This window comes from Cottoperca gobio, chromosome 20 (genome assembly GCF_900634415.1).
Source record: "Cottoperca gobio chromosome 20, fCotGob3.1, whole genome shotgun sequence".
Lineage (NCBI taxonomy): Eukaryota > Metazoa > Chordata > Actinopteri > Perciformes > Bovichtidae > Cottoperca > Cottoperca gobio.
Window position 1 is genome coordinate 9,888,126 of NC_041374.1, and position 15,456 is coordinate 9,903,581.

The 15,456-nt window shown below is 43.6% G+C and overlaps 1 protein-coding gene across 1 annotated transcript in view; it reads left to right on the plus strand.

Annotated features, from left to right (window-relative positions):
* myripb (myosin VIIA and Rab interacting protein b) overlaps positions 1-15,456 on the plus strand; it is a 111,203-nt gene that overhangs the window by 87,289 nt on the left and 8,458 nt on the right. Inside the window, 10 exon segments of the mRNA XM_029458004.1 lie at positions 3,785-3,871; positions 5,247-5,344; positions 5,643-5,723; positions 6,467-6,628; positions 11,120-11,288; positions 11,616-12,142; positions 12,563-12,712; positions 13,124-13,348; positions 13,350-13,454; positions 13,456-13,896. Coding sequence (XP_029313864.1) covers positions 3,785-3,871; positions 5,247-5,344; positions 5,643-5,723; positions 6,467-6,628; positions 11,120-11,288; positions 11,616-12,142; positions 12,563-12,712; positions 13,124-13,348; positions 13,350-13,454; positions 13,456-13,896 — 2,045 coding nt within the window.

Sequence of the window (15,456 nt, forward strand, 5' to 3'; positions counted from 1 at the left end):
TTTGACAACATTTACTCTTTTTCCACTCATCCATTTCTCATGAATTGATAAAGACTCTTAAGATAATGGAATCAGTATAAATCTTGTCAACTCCCATCCCAGCAATGGCTTCTTCTCTACCCTCCTCAGACCACCCATTTTCTATCGCGGTGACAAAATCTGTTCACCGACAGAAATAAACACTTGGCAAAGTACTCGAACGTCTTCTGTGGTAGTTCCCGCTGCAGCAGGAGTCTCCACGATGACACACGCACACACACAGAGACACACAGACACACAGAGACACAGACACACAGTCTCATAACAAACACACACACACACACGCACACGCACACAGGCACCAGTTTCTCGCAACTAAAAGGTTATGTAGCTCTCCCGCTCTTTCACAGACACACAATCACCAGAGCAACACACACACACACACACACACACACACACACACACACACACACACACACACACACACACACACACAGAGACACACAGACACACAGTCTCATAGCAAACCCCACACACAGAGACACACAGACACACAGTCTCATAACAAACCCCCCCCACACACACACACACACACACACACACACACACACACACACACACACACACACACACAGGCAGCAGTTTCTCTTAACAGAAAGGTTATGTAGTTCTCCCGCTCTTTCACAGACACACAATCACCAGAGCAATACGCACACACACACACACACACACACACACACACACACACACACACACACACACACTCAGATACCTTTGCAGATGCAGGCCACCGCTGTCGTCTGTGGTTACCATGACGATTTCCTCCTCCACTCCCCCCCGAGTTGGAGAATGGCAAGTGGTGAGGGACAAAGGTGAGACACTGGTTGGGAGGGAGAAGGAATGTACTGGACCGAGACACACACACACACACACACACACACACACACACCATCACATCTGTAATGACGAGGCAGCGCTGCCATCCAGAGACAATTAAAGTCAAAGGCCTCTCTGTGTTGTGTCTCGTTATTCATTGTATGTCATCGTCAGTCTGAAACAATCCTACGCAGCCACCACTGAATCTAATTCTAGTGATACTAATATTAGTGGAGCCTTATCTTTATCTGCAGCTGTGCAGCAGAATGAATAGACGTGGAAGAAAACGTTTAACTTTATGAATGAAAGCTTAAACTTTGGGTACAGGCCTGGACGAATGTGACGGAAAAGTCTAATCTTCTGTTCTGAAATCTAGTGAGTGTAAAACAGAAATACTCAAGGGAGGTGCAAATGCTTTCACAACTGTAAGTAAGTATACACACACACACACACACACACACACACACACACACACACACACTGAGTATGTGTTGCTGCTGGCTGCATCCGTATGACAGGTGACTGCAACACTTTTTGGACATCTGCAGATGGCCGAGGTCAGCTGACTGGCTGTTGTGACAGAAGTTAACGTTGATATTTAAACAGTGAGCTGGTGTCTGTGAATGACCATGATACCCAGTCCTCAGGAGCTTTCTTAGTCTGTATGTGTGTGTGTATCAGCTTCCCTGTGTGTGTGTGACGGCTCACTTTCTCTGACAGCAGTCCTTTATGTGTCTACATTGTCCTGAGCTGCTGCAGGTAATTTCCCCACCTATTGTCCCCGTCCACACTCCCAGAAACTATATCTCAGCTCTAACCAAGCGAGAACAGTACAGCGCTGTCGAACGCCACTTCAGTCAGAGAGACAACTCTGGAGTGAAGGACGGGTGGAGCGTGTAATGGCGTGAGGATTTGTTGCAGCGTGCTGCGACTGGGAGAACGGGAGCATAACTTGTTCCTCAGTTCAGTTTTCTGTTAACACACATTAACCCTCCGATCAGGAGCACAATATGTCAGAGTATGTATGTAACTACCTTCTTTTTATTGCTGCCTTTTGTGTTCAGTTAAATGTATTCTATTATTTGTAAAGTGTTGTATTTGAGCAGCATGAAAGCAGCAGAAAGGAACTTTACTCTTTATTTACTGCAAGTAATATATCGCCATATTCAACAATGTTATTGCATATTTTCCTCATATCGTGCAGCTCTACCTCCTGTTGTGTTCAGGTCAAATGTTAGCTACATAATAAACAAAACAACATAATATTATGTGACTTGAAGGTCTGGCCTTTGAACCACAATATTTGATAATGCATTTGATACAAGCGAAAAGTAAACTTCTAAATATGTTCTATAGATCTGGGGAACATGGGAATGGCCCGGGAGATGCATGAAATAAAAATACAGACTCCTTAAAGTGCAGCTCCACACGCATCGTTCGGGGTGAAGCTGCTGTTGAGGCAGACGCTGCTTCAGTGTGTAGAAGAAAGCACGTCACACGTCACTGCATTGTGAAGTAAGACTTTGTGTTTTCTGGCTCTGCACTTAACCGTCTCAGTGTTTCGACAAACAGCAGTTCATCTCGCTGTAAAGCTGAAGCAGTGACATGTCTGACAGCTGGCTGAGCTTCTGTCAAGGGAGGAACATGAAGAAAATGCTTCTTGGATTTTGATGCATTGGTTTTTGTTTGCCTGGCTTCATGTGTTCATGTGTTGGGCTCATTTCATTCCTTCTGAAATGTTTATTATTTCTATTAAGTTTATTGGTCTTGCAAAATGTGTTTTTTAATAAGATGTACCCTTGTGGGAAATGCAGAGAATGCATCCAGTGGCAACATTGTGGCGTAGAAGAGTGCTCGCTGTATCCCTGGCGGTGTTGCAGTTCGCTGTGGCAGATTGGTGAGTGGCTCGTGCTCCTTGAAGGCGGACTTCAAACCGCACGAGCGTTCGACTGTCTTTTGTCAGCAGCAGGGGCTGAAGCTTTGGAACCGGGCCTGGGGTTTGGGGGGAAGGTTTGGTTTGATTTTGGCTCTGGTTAGTGGTCGGAAATGAGCTAAAAGTCTGGGCCAGAGGTGGAACTGGAGCCAGGGGGCTCTTGTGTTTTGTCTGGAGCCGTGTTTGAGAGGGTCTGGTCTGTGGTCCGGGGATGAGATGGAATGGAGAGTGGTCAGTCCAGGAGCTTTGTATTCTACCTTGGTGCTCTGGTACTGCCTGACAGTGTTTCTTCTTAGTAACCTGCTTGTCCATTCCTCTTCATTTTTACTGCTGTATTGATGAGAAGCACACAGTAAATGCAAACCACAGGAGAGATGTCTAACAGGAGTTAATGGGCCATTAAGGGAATCTGTGGTTTGGAAGGCGGAGATGTTGTAACCACTACACCTACTCTGGGCTTTCACAGCTCTTTAAGTAGAGCTGTCTGTGAATTATAATCACATATTTTCCATTTTGGTTGACATGAATGTCCCTTTGCTGAAACTCTAGATTTTGTAGTTAGTTTGAAAAAGATATACAAATATAGAACTAACCCACAAGAGACTTGGCCTGAATGAGCTCTAAAGAAAACACCACACGGTGATGTTTGCCTGTGAGGAGTGTCAGCATGTGATTAGTTTTCAAAGGGAATTATGTTTTTCTTTCTACTGTCATTGTTTTGTGTGTGATTTTATGCACAATAGGGAAAAGGCACCAAGTAGAAGAAACAAAACTATACAGTTCACAAGATGACAAAATGGAGTTGGGAATACAGTTGACAAGAACACAAAAGGGGTTTAGTGCCATTGTGCGCAGTGTAACCTACTTTTAAAGTGTGAGAGAATATGCAGCTACGTTATTATACGCTATGATACGAGCTGAATATTTGCATTTCTGTGACAGGCGTCAGTTTGAAGGCTTTTATCTGAAGACTTTGTTGTTCTCTCCACTCTTTAGAAAGCAGCAATCACGAGGGAAGCACCGGCAACGACAATGATGGCAGCATCTGTGGCAGCGACTCCGCCTTCTACAAACAGAGTGAAGGTGAGCGGAGCGGTTGGTGCCGGTGCCGATGGGTAATTTCAGCCGCAATTATAATCGACATTATCTTTTCCACTTTACAGCCGTTTCTTGCCATATTGATTTGTTTTTCACCATTTGTCCCATTTTCTTAAAAGGTTGAGCTTTTATGTTTATTGCTCAATAATTGTGGCCTTCACATATAGATCCCGTTCTGCAAAGGGCTTGTGAGGGAGGGGGGGGGGGGGGTCACGTCAGTGCTAAACAACACTAAAATAAATTGAAACACAGCGACAGTTCTCGTTTGATCATTAAATGGCAAACGCATTAAAATTCACACGCATACACACACACACACACACACACACACACACACACACACATATATAAACCCACAGCACTCAAATAAAACCACTGACGTGCCGCTCAAACAAATGCACACACACGCACAGATAAAATCAAAGCCTTCTACACACACGTTTAGACACTTATTATACACACACCCCTTCATGCACAAATAAATACACAACTTGCCCAGTTTAATAATAAAGCTAATTTCTTTTGTTCCCAGTATTTATGAGATGTTTATGCAATGATCAAGATCTGCCATTTAGACAATGACATGAGAAGCCTACAAACAAACACTGTGTGTGTGTGTGTGTGTGTGTGTGTGTGTGTGTGTGTGTGTGTGTGTGTGTGTGTGTGTGTGTGTGTGTGTGTGTGTGTGTGTGTGTGTGAGATCTGTGTTTTCATTATACTGTATTGTACATTAAACTGTTCAGATGGGCAGTTTGTCTGTTGCATTGTTTTTATACTCTACTGTTTTTTATTTACAGAAATAAACACATTTACATTCACTTTTCTTTTGTCTTGCATGGCACAAAAGAAATTGCACTTTTATAATGCTGTCGATCACAATGGACAAAAAGAAAGTATAAACATTGATGCAACAGAATCAGATATAGTCTTTTTATCCACATATCCTTGTTCCTTGTCAAAACCTGCTGCCTACATTACCCACAATGCAATTAGACGAAAAACGTGGAACTCTTACTAGCGTTAGTGCGCATACAAATTCCTCTAATTCTTCCCCTCATGCCCGGTCCTGATACTCTCCTCGTTCACTTGAATACTTTCAGACCCTAGAAGAGGTCAAATTGTTGACATCCAAAAACAACAAAAATGTGTGAAGCCAAACAACGGGTTTTCTTCATTAACATCAAATCATCTTATGACCCTTCAGATGTATCTCGTGACCCATTGCAGGGGTTGCGACCCCCAGGTTGGGAACCCTTGTATTGGAGTGGCAGTAAAGGGAGCTGTAGGAATGTGTGTTAATGGATGAAGAGTCGTCTAAAGGTTACACAGGTGTTGTATCTCAGAAATGTTTGTGTGTTAGGACACAGTATGGCAGAGACGCTCACAGTCGCCCTGCGTGTTGCTGAGGAGGCTATAGAGGAGGCCATCGCCAAGGCAGAGGAGTTCAGTGACAGCTTGGTGAGACATCCCTCTTCTTCCTCCCTCTTCTTCTTCCTCTCTCTCCCTCTCTCTTTTATATCTCTGCTTTCTCTGTTATGGCCTCTTACTTCTCTCAACGTCAGCGGGAGACAATCATAGTTTTCTGCTAAGATGTCTGCAGAGACCCTCCGCTGGATATCCATTCACTTTGAACTGTGTGTGTGTGTGTGTGTGTGTGTGTGTGTGTGTGTGTGTGTGTGTGTGTGTGTGTGTGTGTGTGTGTGTGTGTGTGTGTGTGTGTGTGTGTGTGTGTGTGTGTGTGTGTGTGTGTGTGCAGGAGAAGCAGAATGAGGCTCGGTATCTGCAGGACCACAAAGAGGAGCTCATAGAGGAACTTGCCACAACAATTGTACAAAAAGTAGGTTGAGTAAGTTTCTATTTCTCTTGTATGTGAGAGTATCAAACCTCATCTGAATGTGACACATCAAACTCTCGTCTGTCGTCCTCTGACTGACGGATCAGTAGAACATTATAATGTTAAATAAAAGCATTTCCATTGATATTACAGTTTGGAAGAGAGATGACACGGGAACACAGAAGATTAAAGTTCTTTCTTCTTTTGAAACTGGATCACAGAACTATTTTAGAAAAAGTATTTTAATTTAGATTAAAACGATAACCACTAATTAATTTATGTCGTACGTGGAGACAACGTTTGCAGGTGTTTTATTACTTTCCAGCTTTAAGTAACCATTGTTGGCCATAAAGTCTTTGAAGGTGAGATAAAAAAAATCTATATTATTTCCACTTTGAGGAAGTCTATGCTCAATATTAAATGAATATTCAAATGGAAACTGGATAATTGGCTTTAAAGTTTCTATAGCAAATTATTCATGCCTAAGTGCCAACGTAAAACGCTGTAATGAGATTGCTTTTTCATTTTCAAATTATTATTCTAATGTATTATTTATAAAAAAGATTGCAATGTGGTTGCATACCTTGCAGCGCTCACTTTGTCCTCTTTCCCTTTTCTCCTCAATATTCTTATTAAAATGTTTAATGACCATAAAATAAAACCTTATATATTTTATATATAACATAACATAAAATTGGAGGCTCGATAACATCCACCTCTTTCACTTTCTTCTCTTTGCTTCTCAGATCATCCAGAGGAGGAAGCGTTCAGAGATGCAGACAGAGTACGACTTTGTCTGGCCTCAGCCTCAGTCCCTGATCCAGTCCGGTGAACTCTCCTCTCCGTCTCTGCCTCAAGCTTCTTCACACGGCCCACAGGACCCTCTCAAGACCTCCTACTCCCTCTGGGTCAGTCTGTCTCCTCTAACACCCTAAAAAAACAAAAAAACATATGTTGACCGTATGCGGTGAAGTCCAGACAGAGCTGTGCTGTCGGCGGGTGTAAACTGCTGAGTCTGGGCCTGAAGCATTTGATCTTTGTGCATCATGTGTTTTACAGAAGGGTGGTTTGTTATTCTCGCTTCGTTTCACAGCACATACAGTATAATGTCTGTGTTTTGGTTTGTGTTCCTCAGCCGTCTGTTTGTTTGCCACGTTCAAAACAAACACAGGAATGTTGTGTTTGTCAGAAGACCCTTAAAGCATCCTTTCTAACGGCCAGCAGGGGGCGCAAAGAAGTCAGATTGTATAGAAGTCTATGAAGTCTGTGTTGTTCTGTGTACTTGGCTCCACCGTGTCGTGTCAGTGCTGCTTCCAAAAGACTTCTTATATTCAGTCTTTGGTCACCGGTCACATAGTCTGTGGTGACGATTTGTCTCTTTAAGAATTGTATTTTGTTCTCTTTCTTTGCCGGATGTCTTCTGTGGATCTTGTGTAATAAAAGCCAGTGGTGAGAAGTCTGAATCACTTTATTTTGCAGGCTTAATCCTTATATACAGTTGTAATATTTGCAGGATTACAGTATTCTCTAAAAATCCCAATGATGTGTATTTTGATGCCGTTCTGGATCCATGTACAAACTAATAATGTATAAACATTAAAGCAACTCATTGAGAGGATTGCTTGGACTCGGCTGACACTTGCCGCTCTTTAAAGTTCATCTACTGTTTGTTCAGGGAAAATAGACCCCTATGCAGGTGCATGAATACGTTTATCACTGTTTGAAGTGGATTTTCCCCTTTAAATAGGAAGCATTAAAATGTGTGTCAAGTATGAGCAAATTCTGATTGATACCTCAGAGTTCAGCTGTTTTACTAAATGATCCAGGTTTGAGAAAATTAAACACAGTTTGGTGATAACACCCAGGTTACAGGGACACATAGAGATATATAATACACACACACACATCAGTAATGCACACACACCTGCCTCATACTGGGAGTCAGCAGGGACTCCTGCACGATTTGTCATCGTCCCGTGTGAGCGAGGCATCAAAGCTGCGCTCCCCTGGCGTCGCCGTTCTTTTTCCCGCTGTTTCACTCAGCGAAGATCAAAGTCCCGTGAAATACGAGGGGGTCCTCCTCAACTGCTCGGCCCGCCACGGGATCTGTTTATCAGCGCTCTGCAAACACCCTCACTAAAACACCAGGCATGCATATGCACACATAAATCTGTACCACTTTAATCCTAATGGTGCATCCCACCCAGGAACGTCTGCAGCCTACTACTCTACACTTGAATTTACATGTACACACGTCAGTCCTTTCACTTGGCTGGTAAATCAAGAGTGAATGTTCACCAATGACATTTTAGTTTAGCTCGTGCATCTGAATGAGCTTTAAATCTATGTTGTTCCTTTCATTCTCTAAATCTACTTCCCAGTGACATACAAAGTTCAAGTGCATATCCACAAACAAGATTAAACATTACTCCTTAATCCAACTTAATCTAAACCTGAATAAATCCTTCGTGAGTTTAGGTTTTAAACACAACAGATAGAAGAATGATATACTGAATGATATACTGTGCAGGAAGAAGCAGACCTCCACCTTAATAATGAAGAACAAAAGATTAATACAGTATATCTCAAAAGTGAGTACACCCTTTAGATTTTTGCAAATATTCTGTTATATCCTTTCAGGGGATAACATTATCCTACTGAAACTTTGATATAACTTAAAGTAGTCAGTGTGCTGCTTGAATAACAGTATAGATTTATTGTCCTTTGAAAATTACTCAGTACACAGCTGTTAATGTCTAAACAGCTGGCAACAAAAGTGAGTACACCCCATAGTGAACATGTCTAAATTGTGCCCAAAGTGTCAATATTTTGTGTGACCACCATTGTTATCTAGCACTGCTTTAACCCTCCTGGGCATGGAATTCACCAGAGCTGCACAGGTTGCTTCTGGAATCTTCTTCCACTCCTCCACGACGACATCACGGAGCGCACGGATGTTGGACACCTTGCACTCCTCCACCTTCCTCTTGAGGATGCCCCACATGTGCTCAATTGGGTTTAGGTCTGGAGACATACTTGGCCAGTCCATCACCTTAACCTTCAGCTTCTTCAGCAAGGCCGTTGTCATCTTGGAGGTGTGTTTAGGGTCATTATCATGTTGGAAAACTGCCCTACGGCCCAGTTTCCGAAGAGAGGGGATCATGCTCTGCTGCAGGATGTCACAGTATATATTGGAATTCATGTGTCCCTCAATGAAATGCAGCTCCCCAGTGCCGGCAGCACTCATGCAGCCCCAGACCATGATGCTGCCACCACCATGCTTGACTGTAGGCAAAACACATTTGTCTTGGTACTCCTCACCAGGGTGCCGCCACACACGCCGGACACCATCTGACCCAAACAGGTTTATTTTGGTCTCATCAGACCACAGGACATGGTTCCAGTAACTCATGTTCTTGGATTCATTGTCTTCAGCAAACTGTTTGCGGACTTTCTTATGCATCGGTTTCAGAAGGGGCTTCTGTCTGGGGCGACGGCCATACAAACCGATTTGATGCAGTGTGCGGCGTATGGTCTGGGCACTGACAGGCTGACATCCCACTTCTGCAACCTCTGCAGCAATGCTGGAAGCACTCGCACGTCTATTTTTGGAAACCAACCTCTGGATATGACGCTGAGCACGTGGACTCAACTTCTTTGGTCGACCCTGGCGAGGCCTGTTCCGAGTGGAACCTGTCCTGGAAAACCGCTGTATGATCTTAGCCACTGTGCTGCAACTCATTTTCATGGTATTGGCAATCTTCTTATAGCCAAGGCCATCTTTGTGAAGCGCAATAATCCTTTTTTTCAGCCACTCAGAGAGTTCCTTGCCATGAGGTGCCATGTTGTCCAGCATTCAGAGAGAATTGTGCCCAAAACACCAAATTTAACAGCCCTGCTTACCATTTACACCTGAATCCTTGTAACACTAACGAGTCACATGACACCAGGGCGGGAAAACAACATCATTGGGCACAATTAGGACATGTTCACTATGGGGTGTACTCACTTTTGTTGCCAGCTGTTTAGACATTAACAGCTGTGTACTGAGTAATTTTCAAAGGACAATAAATCTATACTGTTATTCAAGCAGCACACTGACTACTTTAAGTTATATCAAAGTTTCAGTAGGATAATGTTATCCCCTGAAAGGATATAACAGAATATTTGCAAAAATCTAAAGGGTGTACTCACTTTTGAGATATACTGTATACAGAAAAAGAATGCGACTTCATAAGAGTGATGGCAAACTATCGGAACAAGATATAATTAAAAACAACAATAAAAATAACAAAGCGTGTGTGTGTGGACATCACATACATGGGGAAAAGCAGGCAGTTAAATGGTCTTTTAAGCGTCTTTTGTCAGGTGGAAAAAGCAACTCCACCTTTTGTTTACCCTAAATCTTATTACAAATTGACCTGCAAGAGAGAAATTAGGAAGGATGAAGATTGACGAGTTGAATAGTAATGAACCTGTGAATTTGCTTTAAAGTAGGAGAGGATTTCTTTCATTATTCAGACATGTTATGATGCTAAATGCTTTTATTTAACATTATAATGTTTTACTGATCCGTCAGAGGACGACAGACGAGAGTTTGATGCGTCACATTCAGAAGAGGTTTGATACTCTCACATACAAGAGAAATATAAACTTACTCAACCTACTTTTTGTACAATTGTTGTGGCAAGTTCCTCTATGAGCTCCTCTTTGTGGTCCTGCAGATACCGAGCCTCATTCTGCTTCTCCTGCACACACACACACACACACACACACACACACACACACACACACACACACACACACACACACACACACACACACACACAGTTCAAAGTGAATGAATATCCAAACAGACAAACAGACAAACTGCCCATCTGAACAGTATAATGAAAACACAGATCACACACACACACACACACACACACACACACACACACACACACACACACACATACACCACTCGTAGAGCCTCTGCTGTCTGCCGTGGTATTTAGTTGTTTTCTAGCCCCACCTGCTGATGAGATTGTTGACTCACATCCAGGTTGTAAAGATTTCTGCTCAGACAGGAAGTGGAACTAGCCAGCCGGGCCAAGTGCTCTCCTTTATATTATGTAATTACTATATGTAGATATTTATGTGACCGAGCAGTAACAACCTGTCTGAAACTGCTTTGACTGACTGTCTGTCTGAAGCAGCCAGACTCGAATGAACTCTGGCCCCAAATTAAGAAGAGAAGAATTTCAAACATCTTCATTGAAGTTTCTTTGAGAGACACGATGACCTCTGACCTTTACTGCACTTGCGAGTCAACATTTCACATTTCACATTTTCTTCATAACAGCGTTTTGTTTCTCACAAATCACATGTGTGTGTGCATTTAATGTGTGTCCTTGCAGCGGTCGCAGTCAGCGTTCTCCCTCACCAGTGACGACTCCCCGGACAAGGGTCCAGAGGAGGAGGGGGCCAGGGCGGGCGGTGCATTGCAAGAGTACGCTTCTCTGAAGAGGGAGGGCAAGGCCACGTCTCTACCCAGCTGGAAGAGTGTCGACCGCCTGGACAACTCCAGTAAATATCACAGACTGTTTAATGTCAGCTCACTAATCAGTCTTCCTGATCTCATTCACTACAGGACACACGACTGCATTGATTAAAGTCTTTCCTGCTAATATCTTCATGACACAGTGCATAATAGCATAAAATATTGGAATACAGCACCACCATGTCCTTTTTAAATGTATACAGATTGCTTACTGGTGATACATAATGCATAAGGAAGTAAGAAAGGTTGTCCTGGCAAAACACTATGTTCACCTGTTCTCACTTGCTCTCAAAGAAATTGGGGTCAGGTGGAGTTTTTCTAAACTTCCTGCTGTCTCCTTCATGCTCCTCCAGGTGCATCCTCGGTGCTCCAGAGCCCAGACGGTAACTGGATTGCTCTGCACAGCTCACAGCTGTCTCGGCCCAGCCTGCTGACCAAGAGGAAGAGCCTGGTGTTCAGCGTGCTGGAGAAGGAGTCTGGGGTCGTGTCCGCGTACGACGAGATGGGATCCGACTCCGAGCAGGATGACGAAGGCGGCTGGAGTGCGGCGTTGAGACAGTTCCGGCGCAAACTGTCCGATGAGACTTACTACACGGACTCTCAGCACGACCCGGAGTGGACGTACACGCAGCACCTTCCCATCACCTCACCGTCCTCCGGCCAGTACACCAACACAGAGACTCTCAACTCGGACTCGGAGGCCTCATCGGTGCTGTCCGCATGTCCTCGCAAACCGCCCCACAACCTGCTGAAGAAGAAAGGACCTCCGGACGCACACCTGCACCCCAACCACCAGCCGCTCTACCACCAACACCTTCACCAGAACTTCTCTCCGTATCCGCCCCACTCAGAGGCCCTGGATGTCAACTTCAACCCGAAGGTCAAACTCAAACTTTTGATTATTTGATTTTATTCGATGGGAAAGTAGGACAGACAATAACTAATTTAGTTGTTCAATGAATAAACAATAAAACATGTTAATTCCTCCGCAGTGGTGGAGGAAGTATTCACATCCTTCGCTATACACACAATACACACAGTACAGAAGCAAAATGTACGTTTCAAAATAAAAGTCCTCGTTCTGCAGAAATTGGCTCCTGTGACTGAAACATTATAATGTATGATTAGATTATTATTGATGCACCGTGATCGTAAGTCAAAAAGGTTGTGAATAAGTTTATTTTCATGTCAAATTAAAAGTAATCAGTAACTACAGCTGTAATATAAATGTATTGGAGTACAAAGTACAATATTTCCCTCTGAAATATGACGTAGCATTAAATGTGACGTGCGTCTCCAGGTGATGGGAGACAGCAGCGAGGCTGAGGAGAGGCAGGTCGACCCGGTCAGAAGATCCCGGCGACGCAGGAAAAGCAAGAGAGAGTCGACGACGGAGCAGAGCAAACCTGGAGGCCAGAGCCACACAGAGTCCATCTACCCGCTGGCACAGGTACGATATCACCTGCACTCACACTCTGCAGCTCGGGCTGAAGGAAACAACATGTTTACATCGTCTTTCAAACTAGTGGAAAGAAAACATTCAAAACACACATTTAAGTGTTTATTTTACTAACTTTGTCCGTTTGTGTCTGTAGATTTCAGCATTACATAATGCCTCGTTTTCATATTTCTGAATAATTGTCTTAATGTGAGTAATCACTTGGGAAAGTTTCATTCTATTAGTACAAATGTTTGACCCTGACGGTGAGAAATGTTCCTCCATTGTGAGGCGGAGGATAACGATGTTCAGGCTCCGTAATTGCTTCAGTAATTCTGTCGTTCGTACTCTTTGTTAAATAATGAGCATGGTGTAGTGTTTTCTGATGTATGTATTTATGTCCCTTTCGTCTTCCCGCTAAAGGAGAACAGTGGTTTTCTGCTCAATGCCATTCTGAAGAGGGGTTTAAGTGAGGAGCAGTCAGCACCTGACACTGTGCCAATAGCCACAGCTGCACCAGACATCTTCAAATCGGATGCCATGACACCCGAGCCGGAGGACTTGGACACGGTGGCCCCGAATTCAGCAGCCCCCAGTCCAAAGCCCCACTCTCTGGCCCCGGTGTCCCAGCACTCGCCCGTTACCTCCTGGGCCTGGAGACTCTCTGGAAGAGGAGCTGCGATCCAGACTCAGCCAGCTGGTCAGCCGCGCCAACAGCAAAGACTGCAGCTCATCTGAGGAGGAGAGCACCAAGCAGGCCCGCCGACAAACAGGCAGATAAAGAGAGTGACAAACAGAGAGAGAAGATGAGGTCAAAAGACACTGATAGGCAGAGGGGCAGTGACAGATTGAGAGACGGTAAGGACAGAGAGAAGGCAAGTGAAACAGCGGAACAAGGGAATACACGAGAGGTGAAAAGAAGTGAGAGACTAACAAAGAGTCCTTCAGTGAGAGAGGACGGGAGAGTTAGGGAGCAGAGGGTAGAGATGGGAGTGGAGTGTGTGGAAGAGAAAGCAGACGAGCGGGAGCAACAGAGAGGAGACAAAAGAGAGCCGAGCAGACAAAGTAAGAGACAACATAAGAGAGATGTGGATAAAGAATCGGGACAGAGAGGAGGAGCACGGAGGAGTGGATACAGCGCAAGTTCTCCTGCTATTACACCTTCTTCCCAGGAGGGGGTGCTGCCAGACAACCAGGTGAGGATTTCTATCCATTGCTCGTCTTCTCCATCTGTCTGTCTGTCTGTATGTATTGATACATTTATTTTTTTAAATGTGTGTGTGTGTGTGTGTGTGTGTGTGTGTGTGTGTGTGTGTGTGTGTGTGTGTGTGTGTGTGTGTGTGTGTATGTGTGTGTGTCAGGAGGGACAGAATGACTCGGGGCAACAGCAGAGGCTTCAGTTGCTCTCCTCTCTCTCACAGCAGGTGAGATAAAGCCAAAAGGTTTCTGTGATGTCGTGTGCAGGATGCAGCTGCAGTAGCTGAAGATGCTGCAGCTGTCTAAACATAAAGTCGTAACATTTTAGGTGTTCGGACCTCAAAATAAACCAGCAGGTCTTTCTTTCTAACCCGATGCTTTGCAGTGATTTTCAAGAATCATACTGGAAGACATCCATCACAGAAGAGCTGCAATTATCTTTATTTTTTTATTAATTAAAGCCTCAAAAGGTCAGAATGCAACACAACCACAAGCCCCGTTGTTGTTGTTTTTGACTGCGCGGGTGCTATTTTTTTTATAGCTTTCACTTTCTCCATCTACAGGTTTAAACATAGCTGAAGCAGACGAAGGCAGGTTGAGTTAAAGCAGGTTCAGCAAACAACAAATCAAAAATATCCCCTGAAATGTATCTAGCAGGAGGATACAAGATGAATGAAAGTAAATTACAAGCGCCAAATAAAACAATTAAAATGTAGTACAAATACTACTTAAAACGTGCAAAGTCATCATTAAATTAATAGACAAATTGTATCATGATATTAATTCTAAGCAGGTTTTGTTAATGTATATGAAATGTGACAAAATGAACTAAATCTGTTTGGAGCACAAAATAAATAAATTAGCTTTTCAAAGTTAGTTTGAACAACATTTTCTTCCTGTAAGAAATTGTACATATATTCCTTGTATAATAAGTGAAGTATATAAAGCTTTATGCAGTACATACTGAACTGTTTGTGGGTGATTATGGACAGTTATGGTGAAGATATTCAAAAACACGTTTCATAAACTGTAAAATATACAATCCCTCCGGTTACAAGCTGTGTTACAGTATTTATATTTTTATGAACATATGGACAAGTCATACCCACACAAAGGCAGGTCGATGGACATATAAAACACACACACACACACACACACACACACACACACACACACACACTTGGACAGGCACTTAGGCGCTCAGCTCCTGTTACATCTGAGCGTGTGGGTCAATGTCATTAGCCGGACTCGTGATAAGGACTCCCGTGAGTAATGTTTGTCCTTTACAATATGTGTGATGACACATGTACGAGTGTGATGCATCTCTACAGGTATTCACAGCTCCCTTTGAATCCAAACCGCACGGCTCAGTTTAATGTGAATAAAAAACATGACGGTTGACTGTGATACTCGTGGCTTCTTAGTAGTGATGCACGATGATGGCATCATCGTTACATGTAACTTAGAGAAGCTGGGTGAGCTGTCTGCAGACAGAGACCACAGAGAACAAGTCTCTGGGGACAAAGTGTCTCCCCACCGAGCTCCACAGAGAACAAGTC